The sequence below is a fragment of the Puma concolor genome, chromosome D4 (genome assembly GCF_028749965.1).
Source record: "Puma concolor isolate L17-30 chromosome D4, mPumCon1.1.hap2, whole genome shotgun sequence".
NCBI lineage: Eukaryota > Metazoa > Chordata > Mammalia > Carnivora > Felidae > Puma > Puma concolor.
In genome coordinates, this window is record NC_141679.1 from 88270494 (window position 1) to 88286299 (window position 15806).

The 15806-nt window shown below is 61.0% G+C and overlaps 1 protein-coding gene across 2 annotated transcripts; it reads right to left on the reverse strand.

The window, feature by feature from the left end:
* Positions 1 to 1920: 1920 nt before the first annotated feature.
* Positions 1921 to 15754, reverse strand: CRAT (carnitine O-acetyltransferase). Of its 2 annotated transcripts, XM_086684241.1 has the most exons (15): positions 15255 to 15754; positions 13547 to 13685; positions 12537 to 12800; positions 9931 to 10049; positions 8674 to 8727; positions 7959 to 8124; positions 7417 to 7591; positions 6511 to 6689; positions 5894 to 5994; positions 5379 to 5498; positions 5060 to 5182; positions 4822 to 4957; positions 4375 to 4437; positions 3484 to 3621; positions 1921 to 2819 (listed from the first exon to the last, which is right to left on the reverse strand). In XM_086684241.1, the coding sequence occupies exons 2-15, from the start codon at positions 13571 to 13573 to the stop codon at positions 2604 to 2606; spliced, it is 1881 nt and encodes a 626-aa protein (XP_086540367.1). In that variant the 5' UTR covers positions 13574 to 13685; positions 15255 to 15754; the 3' UTR covers positions 1921 to 2603. The 2 variants fall into 2 exon arrangements, with proteins under 2 accessions (XP_086540367.1, XP_086540366.1); XM_086684240.1 differs by lacking the exon at positions 13547 to 13685 and having other exon boundaries at positions 15255 to 15753.
* Between the last annotated feature and the right edge of the window lie 52 nt (positions 15755 to 15806).

Genomic DNA, 15806 nt, shown 5'->3' on the forward strand with positions numbered 1-15806 from the left:
CCTCCCCAAATGTCCAGAGGCCTTTAGAATACTTGCCTGTCCCCCATCTAACACTCGTAGAGGGTGAGGTCACAGGTCACGCCCTCAGCAATAATGACTGAATCTTCATGGTTTCTTTGCCTTTCCTCATCTCCCCCCGCCCCCCACCAACCAGTTCCGCCAGGGGACCTTCATGCATTCCCCATGACACTGCTCGGGGTTGTCTTTGCTAAACGTGTCTTCCCCAACCGGTACTTTTTGGCTCTAGAAAACGGAATGAGCCTCTGTAGCATGAGGCCTGTGACCACTCAAGTGCAAGGGGACACCCTCACTCCTGAAGGATCTAGCTTTTTGGGGAACAAGGTCTTGCCTTATATTCAGACTCATGCAGTTCTTAGCACTTGAGCCTCTGGAGTCCTGGGCATCTGTCCAGGCACTGTCCTTGGCTTGGATCCCTCTCCCTGCTCTCCTGCTGCCCCAGGCTGGGTTGGGTGTGGGCCCCCTGCCGCCGCCATGCGGCTTACCAGGTAATCGCTCAACTCCTGCTGCGGGACCTGCTCCTGAGAGTCCCAGGAGTCCCCAGAGGGAGGAGCACCACCTCCATTGTATAGACGAGGACACCCAGGCACAGGGAGGCCAAGGGTCAGCCTAAGCGCCCCAGCGGCAGAGCAAAGGCTGTGTGCTGTGGAATTCTCTCGAAGGTCTTCCTGCTCAAGGCCCCGAGAGGGCACTACCGTTCGCCTTCCCTTGGCATTACCCTGCCCTGCTGGCCCTGGGATCCTGAGGAGTGGCCAAGCCCTGGGCCATACCCCCTCCCATTATCTGGGCCCCACCTCTGGTTCCCAGGGACTTTGGGTAAAGGGACAGGAGTCCCTCTCCTAGCCTCGGAGAGAAGAGGACACGGAGTCCCCAGCCTCGTGGGGCTGTGAGGAGGCTCAGTCAGGCCTGACAGTCCCCAGTGCCTGGCATAGGTTAGTTCCACTTGATCAGTGCCTTGGTCCAGTTGGCACCTTCCTGTGCCCCCCAGGCTGGGGCCCTCTGTCTTCCTCCATCACCAGCTTATGGGCCCGGGTCTGGGCTGGTTTCCAGCCATGGCCTCCTTCTTTCTCCACCCACTGTCCTGGGTTGTCTGACTGGGTGTGGTGTTGGGGCTGGGTGCTTGGCTACAGGGGCTCCTCTGGAAACCTCTGCTCTGCCATTTAGTGGTCTGGTGACCTTAACCTCTCTGAGCTTCAGTTTCCTTATCTGAAAAATGGAGAAAACCACAGGACCCACCGTCCTGTGACTGTCACAAGTCAGCCAGTTCACCTCATCCACAGGCTCAGTGGCCTTTCCCACCCTCACCCCCTTGGCATCCTGCTCTCAGGGTTTCGCCCCCGCCTTCCTTAGGGCCAGCATCCCTCGGAGAGAGAGACGTCTCTCCACAAACAGCCTATTTGATTTGGGGAGGACACCCTGGCCCTGCTAGGCATGGGAGGGCAGGGGCACATACAGGGCTCTGATCGGCTAGCTGCATGACCTAGTCTGGTGGCCCCTGGCAGCACCTGGGGCTGGGCTGGGCTGAGCAAGGCTGCTTGGCCACACTGTTGTTGGTTCGTGGGGGTGGCGGCCTTGAGTGTGAGCTACGCACCAACACAGCAGAGGCTACGTGGCCCCACGGCCCCCGGGGAGAGTCGGTCTCACTCACAGCCCATGGGACAGGGAGGCCCAAGTCTGTGAAGATGCAGCCCTGGGTCTGGTGCCATTCCTGGCCAAGTGCCCCGAGGTTGGCGCTGGCCCGTGGCTCCCTGGCCTAAGTCCGAGGACCCTCCTCCTGGCTGCTCTGGGAGCCTTTGGACTCACCGGCTGCTTAGACCACGGTTCCCAGATGCAGGGGAAGCTGGGAGAAGGCAGAGCCAGGCGTGTGCCCCACACTGCCTGCCCCCTGGGCCGAAACACCTCTTCACCGACAAATTTCCCCTTTATTAATCACCTTGCACGTCACTGTTACACAACCATGAACGTGGTTCAGGAATCAAACTGAATGGAAGCGAGTGAGTTGGGGCTCATGGGCCACATCGTCCAAAAGAGCACGGCAGGGGAAGATCGTACTTCCATGCAGGGCGGGCTGAGGCGAGGCCTTGGGCTTCCTTTACCAGCACACCTTGCACCCTGGCCTCAGCCTTGGAGAGGCCTGGAGCCCCTGGCTCTAGACAGTCCTGTCTCTAGATCCTTGGGAGCCTGGGGATTCGGATACAGACACCAGCCCGGCAGTGCAGAGGGCAGGGGGCTGGCTAGAGCCGAGCTAGCAAGAAAAGGACTTTCCGGTCTGGTGACCTGGTGAGGGACAGGGACAGGCTCTTCTGGTTCCTCTCCCTGCAGGAGGGCTCCTGGGTGGCACACCGGGCGCCCGGGTCTTAGCCTCTGGACTCAGCCCGGGACTCGGGCCCCAGCAAATGCTGGCGATGACCCACGGAAGGCACTGGCTCAGGCCTGCAGGCCCCGCTGGGGGATGCCTTCCTGGCTTAGTCACATCTGCGGGGCCTGGGGGTGGGGGGCGGTCAGGGGCAGAGGAGCGGCACCCTGGTGGGCTGCCCACCCCCGGTGGCTTGGCTGTGACGCCGGCAGGCCTGAGCACGGGGGGCTCACAGCTTGGCCCGAGGGTGGTGCTGGAGCAGAGCGCGCATGTCCAGGAGAGCCTTCTCCAGGTAGTGCGCCAGACGGGCCGCGTTGGTCTCGGCACAGCTGTTATAGGCCGACACGGAGAAGTTGATGTGAGTCTCCATGGGGTTATAGCAAACGCCATAGCCATCCGGGACCACGGGCCCAAAGAACATGACGCAGTCTGTCTTGGCAGGGACCTGGGGACAGCACAGGACTAAGCACGGGACTTCTGTCCTACCCCACCAGCCTGCCTTTCCGCAGCTCTGCTTCCACTGCGCTCTGCCCGAGGTGCCCTTTCCCCCCTTCTCCAGCGGGCGGGTTACTTCGTCTGCTCCTTGGGGTGCACTTCTGGCGTCAACCCTCTCTGGAGTCTTCCTTGCCGCTCCTGAGGGAGCCGCGCCCTCCTGGAGGCTCCCCCGACCCTCGGCACTTTGCAGGGGGCCATCGCCGCCTCCGTCCCCGTGCTTCCGGCCTACGCTGTCCCCTCCTCCCAAGGGACAGGGATGGTGGTCTGTCCCTGCTGTTTCCCAGTGCCCGGCATAGGATGGCCTGACTCAGATGTTCCTTCGTGTCTGACCGGTGAACGAACCACGTCGATTCTCCCGTGATGGGGGGCCCTGACCCCTTCTCAGCCTGCCTGAGTCACGGCGAGGCCCCCCGGGCCCTGCTCTTCACCAGAACTCAGCCGTTTCAGCACTGACCCGGGGTGGCCCGAATGGGTCACACCACCACCAAGTCTGGCCATGTTCTGGACCCGGGCTCTATTCGGTGCAGCCTTCATCCAGCTCTAGCGGGGGCTGTTCTGTCCCACCCCAGGGCACCTAGGGCAGTGGCAGGGGCCTGGAGGGCAGGAAAACCCACCTGGCTGGTGGAGAGGTTGAAATGCATAGCGATGGCGTAGGAGGTGTCCATGAAGATGTCGGGCATGCTCACCAGGTCCTCAATGGCCTGCAGCTTCAGGCCCAGCAGGTGCCGGTCAAAGGCCTCCCCGCGGATAGCCTGTGAGAGGGGACCGTCAGGGGCAGGGGCTGCAGGCCCAGAGGGTGCGCCCCTATCCCTCCTGAAAAGCCTATGGCAGCAATGTCCCTTCCACACAGCGGTCCCTCGGACTCATGAGACCAGAGGGTCCAGGCAGGAGAGCCCTCGCTTCACAGATGGAGAAACTGAGGCCCAGGGACCTGCCCGGGGAGGGGACAGGGCAGGATTTAAGGACACAGGCCTGCAGCTGGGTGGCCTGGCCCCATCCCGGCCACGGGGCCTTGGCAGGTCACTTACATCTTGGAGTCTCGGGGTCTTCATCTGTAACATGGGGATGGGTACTGAATGTCCCTCCCGGGGTGGCAGTGGGAGCAAAATGGACAGCTGCATGTAACATGGGCAGAGCCTGGCACACACAGGTGCTCAGAGCCAGATGGGAACCTAGACCTCCCGCCCTTGACTGCAGCCCAAGCTGTCAGAGGGCGGGGACCCCGCTGTTGGCCAGACCATGTAAGCCCTCAGCATCCGGGGCCCCGGGGCCATCGAGGGGAGAACACGATGTGAGCGCCAGAGGCTAACCTGGGACCAAAACAAAGTCACTGAGCTCAGTCTTGGTTTCCCCAACTTTAAAATGGGGATATTCAGCCTTACTCCAGGTGCCCCGGGTGCCCCCTGGTTTGGAGAGTGGTTCGTGCGAAGGGTGAGCGGCTGCAGGGATGGACAGCTGGGAAACGCCAAGGGTCAAGCAAATGGGGACAGCAGGGGTTCGCTCACCTGGTCGGTGTAGGCTCGGTGGGCTTGCACGGCCTTCCGCAGCAGGTCCACCTTCTGGTGCTCCTAAGAGGCGTGAGGGAGTTGAAGTGTATGTTCCCTCCCTGTTCCTGCCACCTACCGCAGTGGCCTGCTCCACCCGGCACTAGATCCGAGGTCCTCGAGAGCAGTCCTCCCCTGTTGGCCCTCAACCAAGGCCTGACACGCAGGCAGACGCGCCCTGCTGATGAGCGAATGAACCAATAGTTCCCTTTTGCCCTTGGCTGCCAGGAAGCTCAGGGCCAAATTCACGACTCCACCTTCTGTTAGATTCCCAGTGCCCACCCCGGGGGCCGGGAAGGGGGGGGGGGTTGGAATACAGTAGGTGCTCAATCAGTGTGTAGTGACAGAACGTACAGGAAGGGAGATGGCTCAAGGCCGGCTTGCCCACCCTCGCCCCGGACCTCTCACCGACACGTTGGAGTCATCCATGGCCTTGACGAAGGTCAGTGAGTCCACGGAGGCTGAGCGGATGGTGTCGGTGCGGCCCAGGTGGAACATGCGCAGGGAGGCGCTTTCGTACGTGGCACACGCCTGCTTGTAGATCCTGGGTGCGGGAGGGGGCTGAGCACAGCCCCCCGCAGGCTGCCCCCCCTTCACCCCCAGGTCTCCTCCCTCCTCCCCCAGCAGACCCCGGGGCGCGGCGCACCTGTAGTAGGCCAACTGTAGTGCCATCTGGATGAAGGCGTCCGGGCTCAGCTTCTCCGACTTGGGGAAGTCTTTCCCAAAATGGTGGAACACCATCACCATGATGTCCAGGTCCTGGATCATGCTGGGGGGGTGGGAGAGAGGTGGGTGAGGAGCAGGCACCTGGCAGCCCCTGCCAACCCCAGGGGAGGCCCCAGGGAAGTCCCGAGAGTGGTCTCAGACCCAGCCAGGTGCCACGATCGACCGGGAACAGGAGCCTGCCGGGCTCGAGGAGCACAGTCCCCTAACCTGACTTAACCCACCCGGTATGCCGCGCTTACATGCTGAGATTCTGCTTGGCCTTTTCAATGTCGCTCTTGATCTCAGGGGTGATGTTGAACCGCAGCTTCTTGGGCATGGGCAGGGGCACCATGGGGGACCGCATAAGCTCGGGTTTCTTCCTGCGTGGGACACGGGGGCCTCAGGCTCATGCTGGGGCCTCGGGAGCCTGGGTCCACCCCTGGGACTGAGGTGGGGGGCATGGGTTCCTGAGGCCGGAGGGAGCCAGCCTGGGGAGACTGTGCGTTTGCTCTTTAGAAAACTGCCTTCGCTCCAGCTTCCAAGTGGCCACACGGAGGAGGCCCGGAGAGGGGAAGGGACTTGTCCAAGGTCAAGTAGCTGGGAAGCGGCAGAGCCGGAACTCAAACCGGGTCTGACGATGCTAAACCCATGCCTTCTTCTGGCTTCCTTTGAAAACACAGATTCGCAGGCACAAGGGAGAATGGCATTTCTCCGTGACTGTCACCTGTCACCAGGAGCTCGGGAGCCGGGTGGAGGGTGGGACAGGCACACTCACGTGAACTCAATGACATGGTCCACGAGGGCAATGATGGGGGGTCCCTCCGCTGCTGCATGCTCGTAAACAAGCCCACAGGAGCCATCTTCGGCCACGATGAACTGTGGAAGGGAGAGGGACCCGTCAGCCCCGGGTCCCTGGAGCCACTCTCTGCTGGTTGGGTCCCGTGGGAAGGGCCTCTCTGAAGCCATCTCAGGGGTTATGCTGACTTTATTATTGTTTTTAATAACAGCTAACACTCACCAGGGGCCTTGGGCCCATTTCAGGCCACGGCACGTCCCATACTCATATACCGCGTCGAGTCCCTATAATGACTCCTCCCTGGGAGTCATTCCACAGGCGCAAAGACGGAAAGTCACGGCCAAGACCGCGTCGCTCTGCCTGGCCCCACATCCCAGCCCTCTCGGTTGTGCTCACGAGGTGACAGCGGTTTCTGGGCCGGGCCCAGTAATGACAGGCTGACTGCCTGGTAATTACAGCCGCGTCCACCTGCTGGCCTCCCACCTGCTTTACTAGCTGGGAGGCCAGGGACGCCCAGGCGAGGGGCAGGAAGTCTTGCGTGGGCCAAGTTTGGGTGTGCATCCTGGGTGGGAGTCGGGGCTCCGCCAAGTCCCCACCTGCAGCGTCTTGTCGAACCAACGATTGCCGCTGTTCAGTTTGCCACCACCCCCGTGCAGCATCTGGCCGGCCACGTGACGGCGGTACACATCCTCCGAGACGCGGGGCACGGGTGCGTCCAGGCACACGGTGAAGATACTCTTCTGGATGGAGCGGACCGACTCCCGGTTCACCTTGTCTGGGGTGGCGTGTGGGAGGGGCGTGAGACGGTGTGTGTGGGGGGGGTGCATGTCAGGCCCGGGGAAGCCTCGGAGGCTTCCAGAGCATGCACGGGCGCTGGGTGAGGGCTGCAGAGGCAGCTTTGCACTCAACAGGGCCTCGTGACAGGGTTGGTGGCAGAGCGGTGAACACAGCTGCCTTCCGACAGGGCCCTGTAGCCCCCTAGCGCTCCACGAGCCGGGGCCCGATACTGGACCCACATTAGAAATGAGGCAACGGGGGCGCCTGCCTGCCTCAGTCAGAAGAGCATGTGACTCTTGGTCTAGGGGTTGTGATCCCAAGCCTCACGTTGGGTATAGAGATTACTAAAAGATAAACTTAAAAAAAAAAAAAAAAACAGGAAACCGAAGCCCCAGGTCACACGGAGAGCCAGCGTGATAGTCAGGGATCCAACACAGGGGTTCGACTCCAGGGACGACGCCCCTCACCAACAAAGGATTTGGAAAGAATGTGGAGGCAGAGGTGGGGTCTGCAGCCAGAGGGCTTGACTCTTACCGTAACTTGCTACTTAATACAGGGAAACTAAACCCAGCCAAGCTTCAGTCCCCTCATCTGTGAAATGGGCCAACAGCACCCACTCCGAGTTGAGAGGATTCAGCGAGAAACGTGGCCGCTCAGGGCCTGGTGTGGGCAGAGGCCAAGACGTGGGCCTCTCCTCCTTCTTCCACCCCCCCACCCATGGGCACCTTTGATGAGGGTGCTGTAGGCCTTGGCCCAGGAGTTGCGGTGGTTAGAGGTGAGGATGCCCACGGGCTCTTTGTTGGTTTGCAGCGATGAGTTCCAGATCTTCTCCAGCTGCACAAAGATCTGATCTGACGTCAGGGGTGTCCCATCGCTGTGGTACACGTCCAGCTCAAAAAACTATCCGGGCACGGCAAGTGGGGAGAAGGGAGGTGGGTGGGGGTCTCAGACAGGCAGCAGTCACCTCCCACCCCAGCCTCCTCCTGGCCCCGGCAGCCCAGAAGTCACAGCCAGTGCCGGTCAGGGCCCTGCCGAGGGATGAGTCAGGCTACAGGGGCGAGAGGAGGGGAGGTCCTTGCATTGCTCTCCCCAGGCTGGGCAGGCCCATGGCCCCTCCTGGGTGCCCTCCGGCTGGGGCCTAACCAGGCACCCAGTAGAGATGCCCGGGGCACGCCTGATCCTAGGGACACAGGGGCATGCGTGTTGGGGAAGCTGACTTTTGGCCCTGCGCCCTCCTCCCCTGGGGAAGTGGGGGGAGCCCACCCACTTGGTAGTTGTGCACCACGGTGATGTGCATGGGCGGCTTCTTGGTCTTGCTGAAGCTGATGACCGAGTCCTGCTTGGGGCCCGGCACGCGGCAGGAGGACAGGATCTGATAGTACTGGTTCATGCACAGCGGCTTACCCCCCAGGTACTCCACGGGCAGGGTCTCGCTGCGGGGGCAGAGGGACAGTGAGGGGGCCACCAGGCAACCGAGCAGGGTGGAGGACAAGACCACCAGGGAGCTGCTGCTGGGCACCGCTGGGAGCCGGGCCAGGCTGAGAAGGGGCTTAGGCAAGTGGCGTCCCTACCCCGACTCAGTGTGAGCGGGAGGTGCTTTGGGGCTGCTCAGGGGGCCTGTATCCCACCCTGGGCGGGCCCTGCTTGAGTCGCCCCGGAAACTCGCTCCCCTCAGCGCTTCAGTTAAGCCACAGAAGAGAGGAGGCGGTGAGTCAGCCTCCGGGGTCCTCTTTGGCTGGGACAGTGTCACCAGGAGGCGGTCCCAGCAGCTGGGGCAGAGGACCTAAGTGTCCCAATCCCCATACTGTCTCTCCAACCCCAACAGAGGCTGGGCCAACAGGAAGTGAAAGTGACCGAGATCTGGACCTGTCCAACACCCGGCTGCGACACTGGAGACGCTGGACGCGCTGGGCCCAGGCTGGAGTGGCTGCGGGGATTGGGGGGGGGGGGGGGCAGGGTGCGGGGCAGGGGAGGCTGCCCACCTGTCAATCATGGCTTTGAAATCCAACACGCCCTCGATGAATTTGGCAGCAAACCTGGGGGGACCAATGAGAGATCAGAACCTGTTGGGACACCCCAAGGGAGGTCCCAGGCCAGGGACACCAGTGGGGTGAGGGGAAGGCCTAGCCAAGGGAGGAGACAGATTGCTTCACTCTGAACTCACTGCTGGCAGAAAGCCTGAAGGAGTTCAAGTGTAGGACCTGTGTTTGAGTCCTGGCTTGCCCTTCTGAGCCAGCTTTCTCTTATCTCTAGAGGGAGGGTTCCAAGAGGGCCCAGGGAGATGCTTTTGGCCAGGGACACCCACATGCTGGAAGGATGTAGGTGTAATGAATGGGAACGCGATTACGGCCGGTTTATTCATTGGTACTGGCTGATTTCACCCACAAAGGGCCCGAGGCCCTGAACCACAGCCTGGAGCCTGGAAGGAGGTCACCCCTTCTCCGAAGCGTCAGCTAGAGAGGGACCCGGGACCTTGGGGGATGGGGAGTATAAACGGGAGGGCAGCGGCTCAGGGTGTCCTCTCTGATAGGTACCTTCCTGTTTGGGGGCCGCTGTGTCTTCCGGGCCATCTCCCTCAACCGGGCCTTCCTGCTTGGATCGTCCGGACCACACCAGTCAGGCCTGACACCTGGTCTGCCCCTGGCTCCCAACATGGGGACCACTGGCTAGAGCCTGAGCCTGAATTCTTGGATGCCCCGGCCCCTTTAAGAGAAGCAGGTGGTGGCCCTGGGTGTCTGGTCCTTGGGCAGGAGATCCCTGTCACTGGTATTTTTATCCCTGGTAGTATTGAAACAGAGGCCAGGGCAAGTGACACGGCCGAATGTGGAAAAGGGGATGGTGTACAAAGGTCACTCCTGGGACCAGCTGGAGAGAGAGGAGGGGCTGAAGTGCCAGAATGAGGTGAGGGGTAGCCTCAGGTTCACAGAGAGGGAGGGGATACGGTCCACAATGTGATTAACAGTTATGAAACTTTACAGCCAGGAAGACCCTGCTTCAGCCAATCCTGAAAGGTGACCTCGGGCAAGTCCTTTCATTGCTCTGAGCCTTAGTTTCCCGATGTGTGACATAGGGATGATGCTCCCTACTTCGTAAGGCTGTGTGGGGCGGCGGGGGGTGGGGAGGAGGTGGCCGATGAAAGATAATGAACAGGACTGGGGCCCCTGCAATCTCCCGGGGGATTGGACATCAGGGCCTTGGACATGCCCAGAGCCCTGTCCCAGCTGTAGCCACTCACTCACCGGAGCTGTCCCTGCAGGTCCACAAAGTCCTGCTTGGGCAGTGCTACACCAGGGCTGGAGTAGATGACCAGGGGCTGGCGGTACTGGAGGTAGGCTGTTTTGAGCCACCACTCGGACAGCTGGAGAAAGGACCACAGCCTGTGAGGAGCGGGTGGGGACGTGGCTGGGTCCCCTCTGCCCCCTCTATACTGCACGGATTCTCAAAGTGAATGCTCAGAGCCTCTGAGCCTCCCGCCCCCTTAAAAACCAACCTGTGGCACCTCATCATTTCCTCTTAGCCTGAGGCAATCAGCATTAGCAAGACAAATTAGACAACACTGCGGAGCAAAGGAGCCAATGATTCTAGAAAGAAAAGGACTGAAGGACTGCCAGGAAATGGGGGAGGGGTGAGGGGAAGAGGCAGAAATGTGAATCACTTTCCTTCATCTTACACACTTTTGGGCAATGATTTTACTATTTTTAGAAAGAAAAATATATGAATGACAGAAAAGGAAAAATATATATAAAGTCAAAGTCTGATGGATGTATTTTTGACTGTTCCAGGTAGACATTCTCTGGGGAGGCAGGAGCCCAGGGTTCAGTGCAGTTCTTGGGACCCTGGTCCTCCCTGGCCACGGTTTTGTTGGTGTCAGACTGGGGAGCAGACACTCCCTTGGATCTCAAGGTCAGGGCCATCTAGGGAAAGCTCCCTGCGAGGATAAGTCACTGCCCTAGTGACAAGATGTGGGTGCCACATCCTGTGTCTCCATCTGGTGGTCTGTCCTCTGCCCAAGGGGCTATTTCCATCGGGTGAGCAGTCTCTCTGGGGACCAGCCATGGCCAGGCTGTTAAAGACCCCTGTCTCGGGGCTGTGCAGACTCCCAAGTAACTATCACCCTTGAGCCTTACGTGCTGACTGTAATATCCCCCTCACTCTGCCCCCGCAAGCGCCTCTCTGGCAGGTCTCTCAATCCCAGGGACCCCAGACCCCCACTGTGTTTCCTATCCCATCTCAAACAGCCGTGGGACGTGCCTCTTCACCACACAGGCTCCCCTTGGGGCACAGCTAGCCTGTGGCGCTAGGCCACCAGCCTTGGGCTCTTGGCAAGGCAAGAGGGACGATGACAGGCCCAGGGTGCACAGTGGGCCAGCAAGCAACTGCTGTCTGCTGACTTGTGGCCCGAGGACAAGGCTCCTGGTCAGCCAGACCCTCTCCTGTGTAGCTCGGGGCCTCCCAGGGAGCTGCTGTGGGTTTTCAATCCACCTCTCTGGGCCTCAGCTTCCTCACCTGTGGATCAGGGAGGGGCAGACAGGAATTCCCTCCCCTTGGTGACAGCCGGGCTGCCCTTCAGCCAGGGGCCCCCACTCCATCAGGGATCTCAGGGCCTCTGACCAGAGTTTGGGAAATACAGGGAAACCCTGCAGATGTGGGCATTCCCCCTGTTGAGAATCTGCTGGGCCTTGTGAGCGGAGAAGGAGGTAGCCCCACCCTTTTAGCTACAAGTTTCTGTTGGAAAAAGAAATTCCTGGCTAAAAATGGAGGGAAACTGCCAGACCACAGACTCCTTAAGTGCCTGCCGAGGCTCAGTACATGACGCCCACCCGCTGAGGACTCCCCGCTCCCATATACCCCACTCAGAAGAGCATCTCCCACTTTACAGGGCCAGAAGCTGGCTGTGGTTCTCTCCCAGAGAACCTGCTCCCTGCTCGGCCATCCCCTTCTTGGTCAGTCTCCCCCATCCTCCCCCAACTGCCCCTCCCCAAATGCCCCTGCCGTTGCTTTAAGTCAGGACTGCTCTCTATCAGCAGGTACCATTAGTGCTGTCTCTAGAACGCATCCTGACCCTGACCATATCCTGACCCTGACCGCGGGAGATGCCCGCGCCAGCCTCCTCGCATGCCTCCCGCCCCCATTCCTGCTTCCCTCCCAGCAGTCAGGGTGGTCCTTTCCAACTACGTTCAGGTGTAAGACGCCCACAGGAGAGTGCATGGGGTGTCAGTGTGGACCTGTGTGACAGGCGATTCGATCTGTCGCCGAACAACACAAATGCCCTGCTTTAGGCCATCCTGTGGCCGGCCCCCCTCCCACTGAACTCCAGCCCACCTTCCTTGCTCTGATGCCTCCCGCCCCAGCCCCAAGCCGCTGCACTAAATTCCAGCCTCTGTCCCTGGACACGCCAGGCCGTTGCCACCTTTCCCTGTGTTGTTCCCTGTCTCAGATCCAACACCGCCTCCTCCCTGCCCTCCCGGCCCACTCGGCCTCAAACCACTGCCATATTCCCCTCTCCTCTTCTGGCAAGCTTCACTGCCGGAGAGAACCTCGTCCCCTCACTTGTGTCCTGTTTCCGCACCTCGATCCCCGCCCTTCGTTAATGTCAGCCCCAAGGGACGACGGACTGTGTTCCTGCTCACTCAGGGCCCTGCCTAGTGCCAGGCACAGAGCAAGCACTGAAGAAACTGCAGGGCGCACACGAATGCCCCCGAGTCGCAGGTATTGGAAAATTTGGTGTGAGGCCAGCGACAAACGGGCCCGCGGCGAGGGTGCTCTCATAAGCCTCCGAGAGGGCCCTGTGCCCCCCGCCCCCCTTCCTCCCCGGGCCCCTGTGGGAACAAGGAAGTCCACTCACCCAGTTCTCCATCTTCCTGGCCCTGCGCTCCAGCCCTTTCTGCAGACGCTCCCCGACGCCCCCCGCGGTCTGAAACTCTTCCACCAGCTGCTTGGTCTGGGTCCACTCCTCCTCGCTCACGATGGGCTGCAGCGCCTTGAGGTAACGGTCCAGGGACTGCTGGAGCGCAGGCACGGGCAGCCGGGGCAGCGAATCCTGGTGTGCCTTGAAGCGGCCGGAAACCTTCACCAAGGAGGAGGGCTTGAGCAGGCCCAGGGGCTTTACCTGCAGGCAGCAGAACATCTTGCTCATTCTCTCGCTGGCTCTGGAAGGCCCTGTCAATCCCAAAAGCTGCAGTACTGGGCACTTATGTGCCACTCCGTGGGGTCAGAGCTGGCCTCTTGGATGGTGCCCGCCTGGCTTCCCAGCCCTCAAACTGTATACAGTGAGTGTCTCCGCCTCTCTGGGGCCTGGAGACGCAGGGAGGGCTAGGGGACGGGGGGGGGGGGGGGGGGGGGGGGGGGGGTGTGGCCACTGGTCCAAGTCGGGATGGATGGCACATCCCCTGCCGGGGGCGGCAGAGCTGAGGGCGGCCTCTCACCTGTCTGGAGGCCTCTCACCTGTCTCGAGGCACAAGACTCCGCCTTTCTCCCCCTGGGACCAGGAGCCAGCCAGCCGGCCAGCCAGCAGTGAGGCAACTGCTCCCGCCCCCGGGGGTCCCCGCCTCCTTTTCTCCCACCCTCACCACGTTGAGAAACGAGAGGGAAAAAGAGAAAGTCAGAAAGAGCCAGAGGAGGACAGCCCCTTGGGGTGAGGGCGAAGGCTTGGTTTTTACCTGTCTGGGGGTGGGGATAGAGGGACATTGGGGCAGCTGTGTGGCAAGCGAGAGCTGAATGGCCTGGCGGGGGTGCGGGGGTGTGGTGAGAGGTGGCAGAGGAAGTCTGGGAGGCTCTGGAGGCAGGCAGAAAGAGAGGAGATCCGAGGAGCTGGAAGCAGTTGGGTAGGCAAGTGGCAGAGGATCCGTTCCATACCTTCTCTTTCTGCTGCCCATCCTCCATGGCAGGACTGAGGTTCTGAGCCCTGTCTGTCTGCCTTGGGCTGGACCTCTAAGCCTAACTGTGCTACCAAGTGGGTGAGCAGAACCTAGCAAGAGACAGCCACTTGCCCGGGCTGGAAAGAAAAGACAAGAGCCGAGATTCAGGGGGGTGGTAGGGATGGCAATGGCAATGGCTATGGTGGCCACGGCAACACCTCGGGTTGTGGCTGTGGCAGGCACCCTCTCTAGCTTCCAGGAGTGGAGGATTAGGGAGCAGGTGAGGGGGCTGGTAGTAGGCGCCGGCACAGGAGGAAACCTGGAACACGTTCTCCTTTCTTCTTTGGGTGGGCCCGGTGCCAGGGAGGCAGGCCAGGAGGGATTAAAAAATCCACCTGTTGGAATCTGTATAGGTCTGTTTAATGAGCAAAAACCTGGCCGGAGGCAGAAACCGTCCGGCCACCGAGGTTACGCCACAACCCTGAAATTAGACCTGAAAATTGGGGTTGGCGCAAGGGAGCGGATGCCGAAAAGGGGCCATAAGTGGACAGTGGCTGCTAAAACCCCATCCCGTTTTCTTCCAGGACTCTTGGAGGCCTTCTGGGCCTCCCTTCCACCAAAGCCTGGTTCTCTTGAGCTGTGGCTCATTCGGCTGGCGGCTAAGAGTGAAGGACTTTGGGCGCTAAAAAAAATACACCGAAGGAGAATGCTAGTTTTGGGATTCTGCTAGATTTGAGTCACCGGAGCCAGGGGATTCTGGCCAAGTCGCTCCTTGCCTCAGTTTCCCCAGCAGTAAAGCGATCAGGCCACCGAGAAGGTCCTGGAAGCTGTCTGTAGGAGGGGGGCACTATTCAGGTGTTGGTGACGAGGGTGAAGTGGAGCCTTCGGGTCCTGGGAGACCTGGAAGAGCCTCTGGGCCAGCGGATGGGTACCCTCAGCCCTCTGGGCCAAGTAGTATCTGAACATCCTTCTTGGCACAGACAGAAGGAGATACAAGCAGGGATATGCTTGGAGTGGACAGCGAAGGAACTCAAATCATAGGAGCAGCACTGCCGGGTCCAGGCTGCCCTGCGGAGAGCACTGTGGCGTAGACACAGAAAACTGGGGGAGGGACTGGTGGAGAAGAAGGGCAGGGGGCTGCCGCCTGAAGCCTCCGGCCAGTTCAGAGGACTTTGAGAGCAGCCCAGCTTGAGGCCTCCACATGAATTTCTCCGGCCACGCACAATTCCCCAGGGGCCGTTTGATGAGCCCCAGGAGACCTGAGCAACTGGGTGAGGTTGGAGAAGTGGCTCTGGACCGGGCATAGATGGCTCAGGCTGAGCAAGTGACAGGTGTGTGAGTCAGAGAATAACCGTCTGAGAGACACTCCTGGCCTCCCAGCAACTTGGTTCTGGGTCTAAGGGTGGAGGTGCAGCCTGAACCCTGGGTCCCCACTATCTTTTCCGGGTGGCAGGAATTTAGCACCACACGATGTGGGTTCGATCCGGTCTCTGACCTTGAGCCTCAGTCTCCTTTTCCAAGCGGGGTTAGGCCCCCTGCCGATCCCACCCCAGCAGCTGTTGGCTAGGCAGGACAGTGGGTGGCCTCCTGCCCCCGTCGCCTCGACGGCTTGTCACTCCATTCCGGCGCAGCCGCGTGTCTGGCTCCACTCCCGACCCACCCGCCACGTCCAGGGCCCGCCAGGCCGGTTTCCCGGCCCAACTCACCACGGTCCTGGCCGCGAAAGCCAACATCTCTGCGGCCCTCCCACGGACACAGAGTCCACTAGGTTCCTCGCGCTGGGCAAAGTCCGCGCCGCCGCCGCCGCCGCCGCCGCCGGTGGATCCTTGCTAGAGCCTCTGGACCAAGGTCGTCGAGTCACCGCGGCCAGCGGGTAGAGATGGCCCGGCGCCTACCCACCGGGCCTGGCGGGCCGCGGGCTGGTGGCCCCGAGGAGGAGCACTCTTGGGGCGGGCCCGGGCCGCTAGGCGCGAGCGCGGGGCGGGGCCATGGCGCGGGGCGGGGCTGGACGGGGGGCGGGGCCGAGGGCGCAGTTAGCGGTCCCGAGACCCCGCGAGGCGGTGGAACCCAGGAAGAGGGGCAAACCGCAGGCCTCAGCGCCCCTCTCCGTCTCCCACCTCCAAAAGTTGTCTCAGCTGTTGGACGCAGTAGTGTGCAGCCCTCTCAGTCCGCTTGGTGTCCTTGAGCGCTACTCTTAGAGCGAAAGGAAAACACAACCATGTCAACAAGGGACTGTCCGCCAATATGCTTCGGGATAG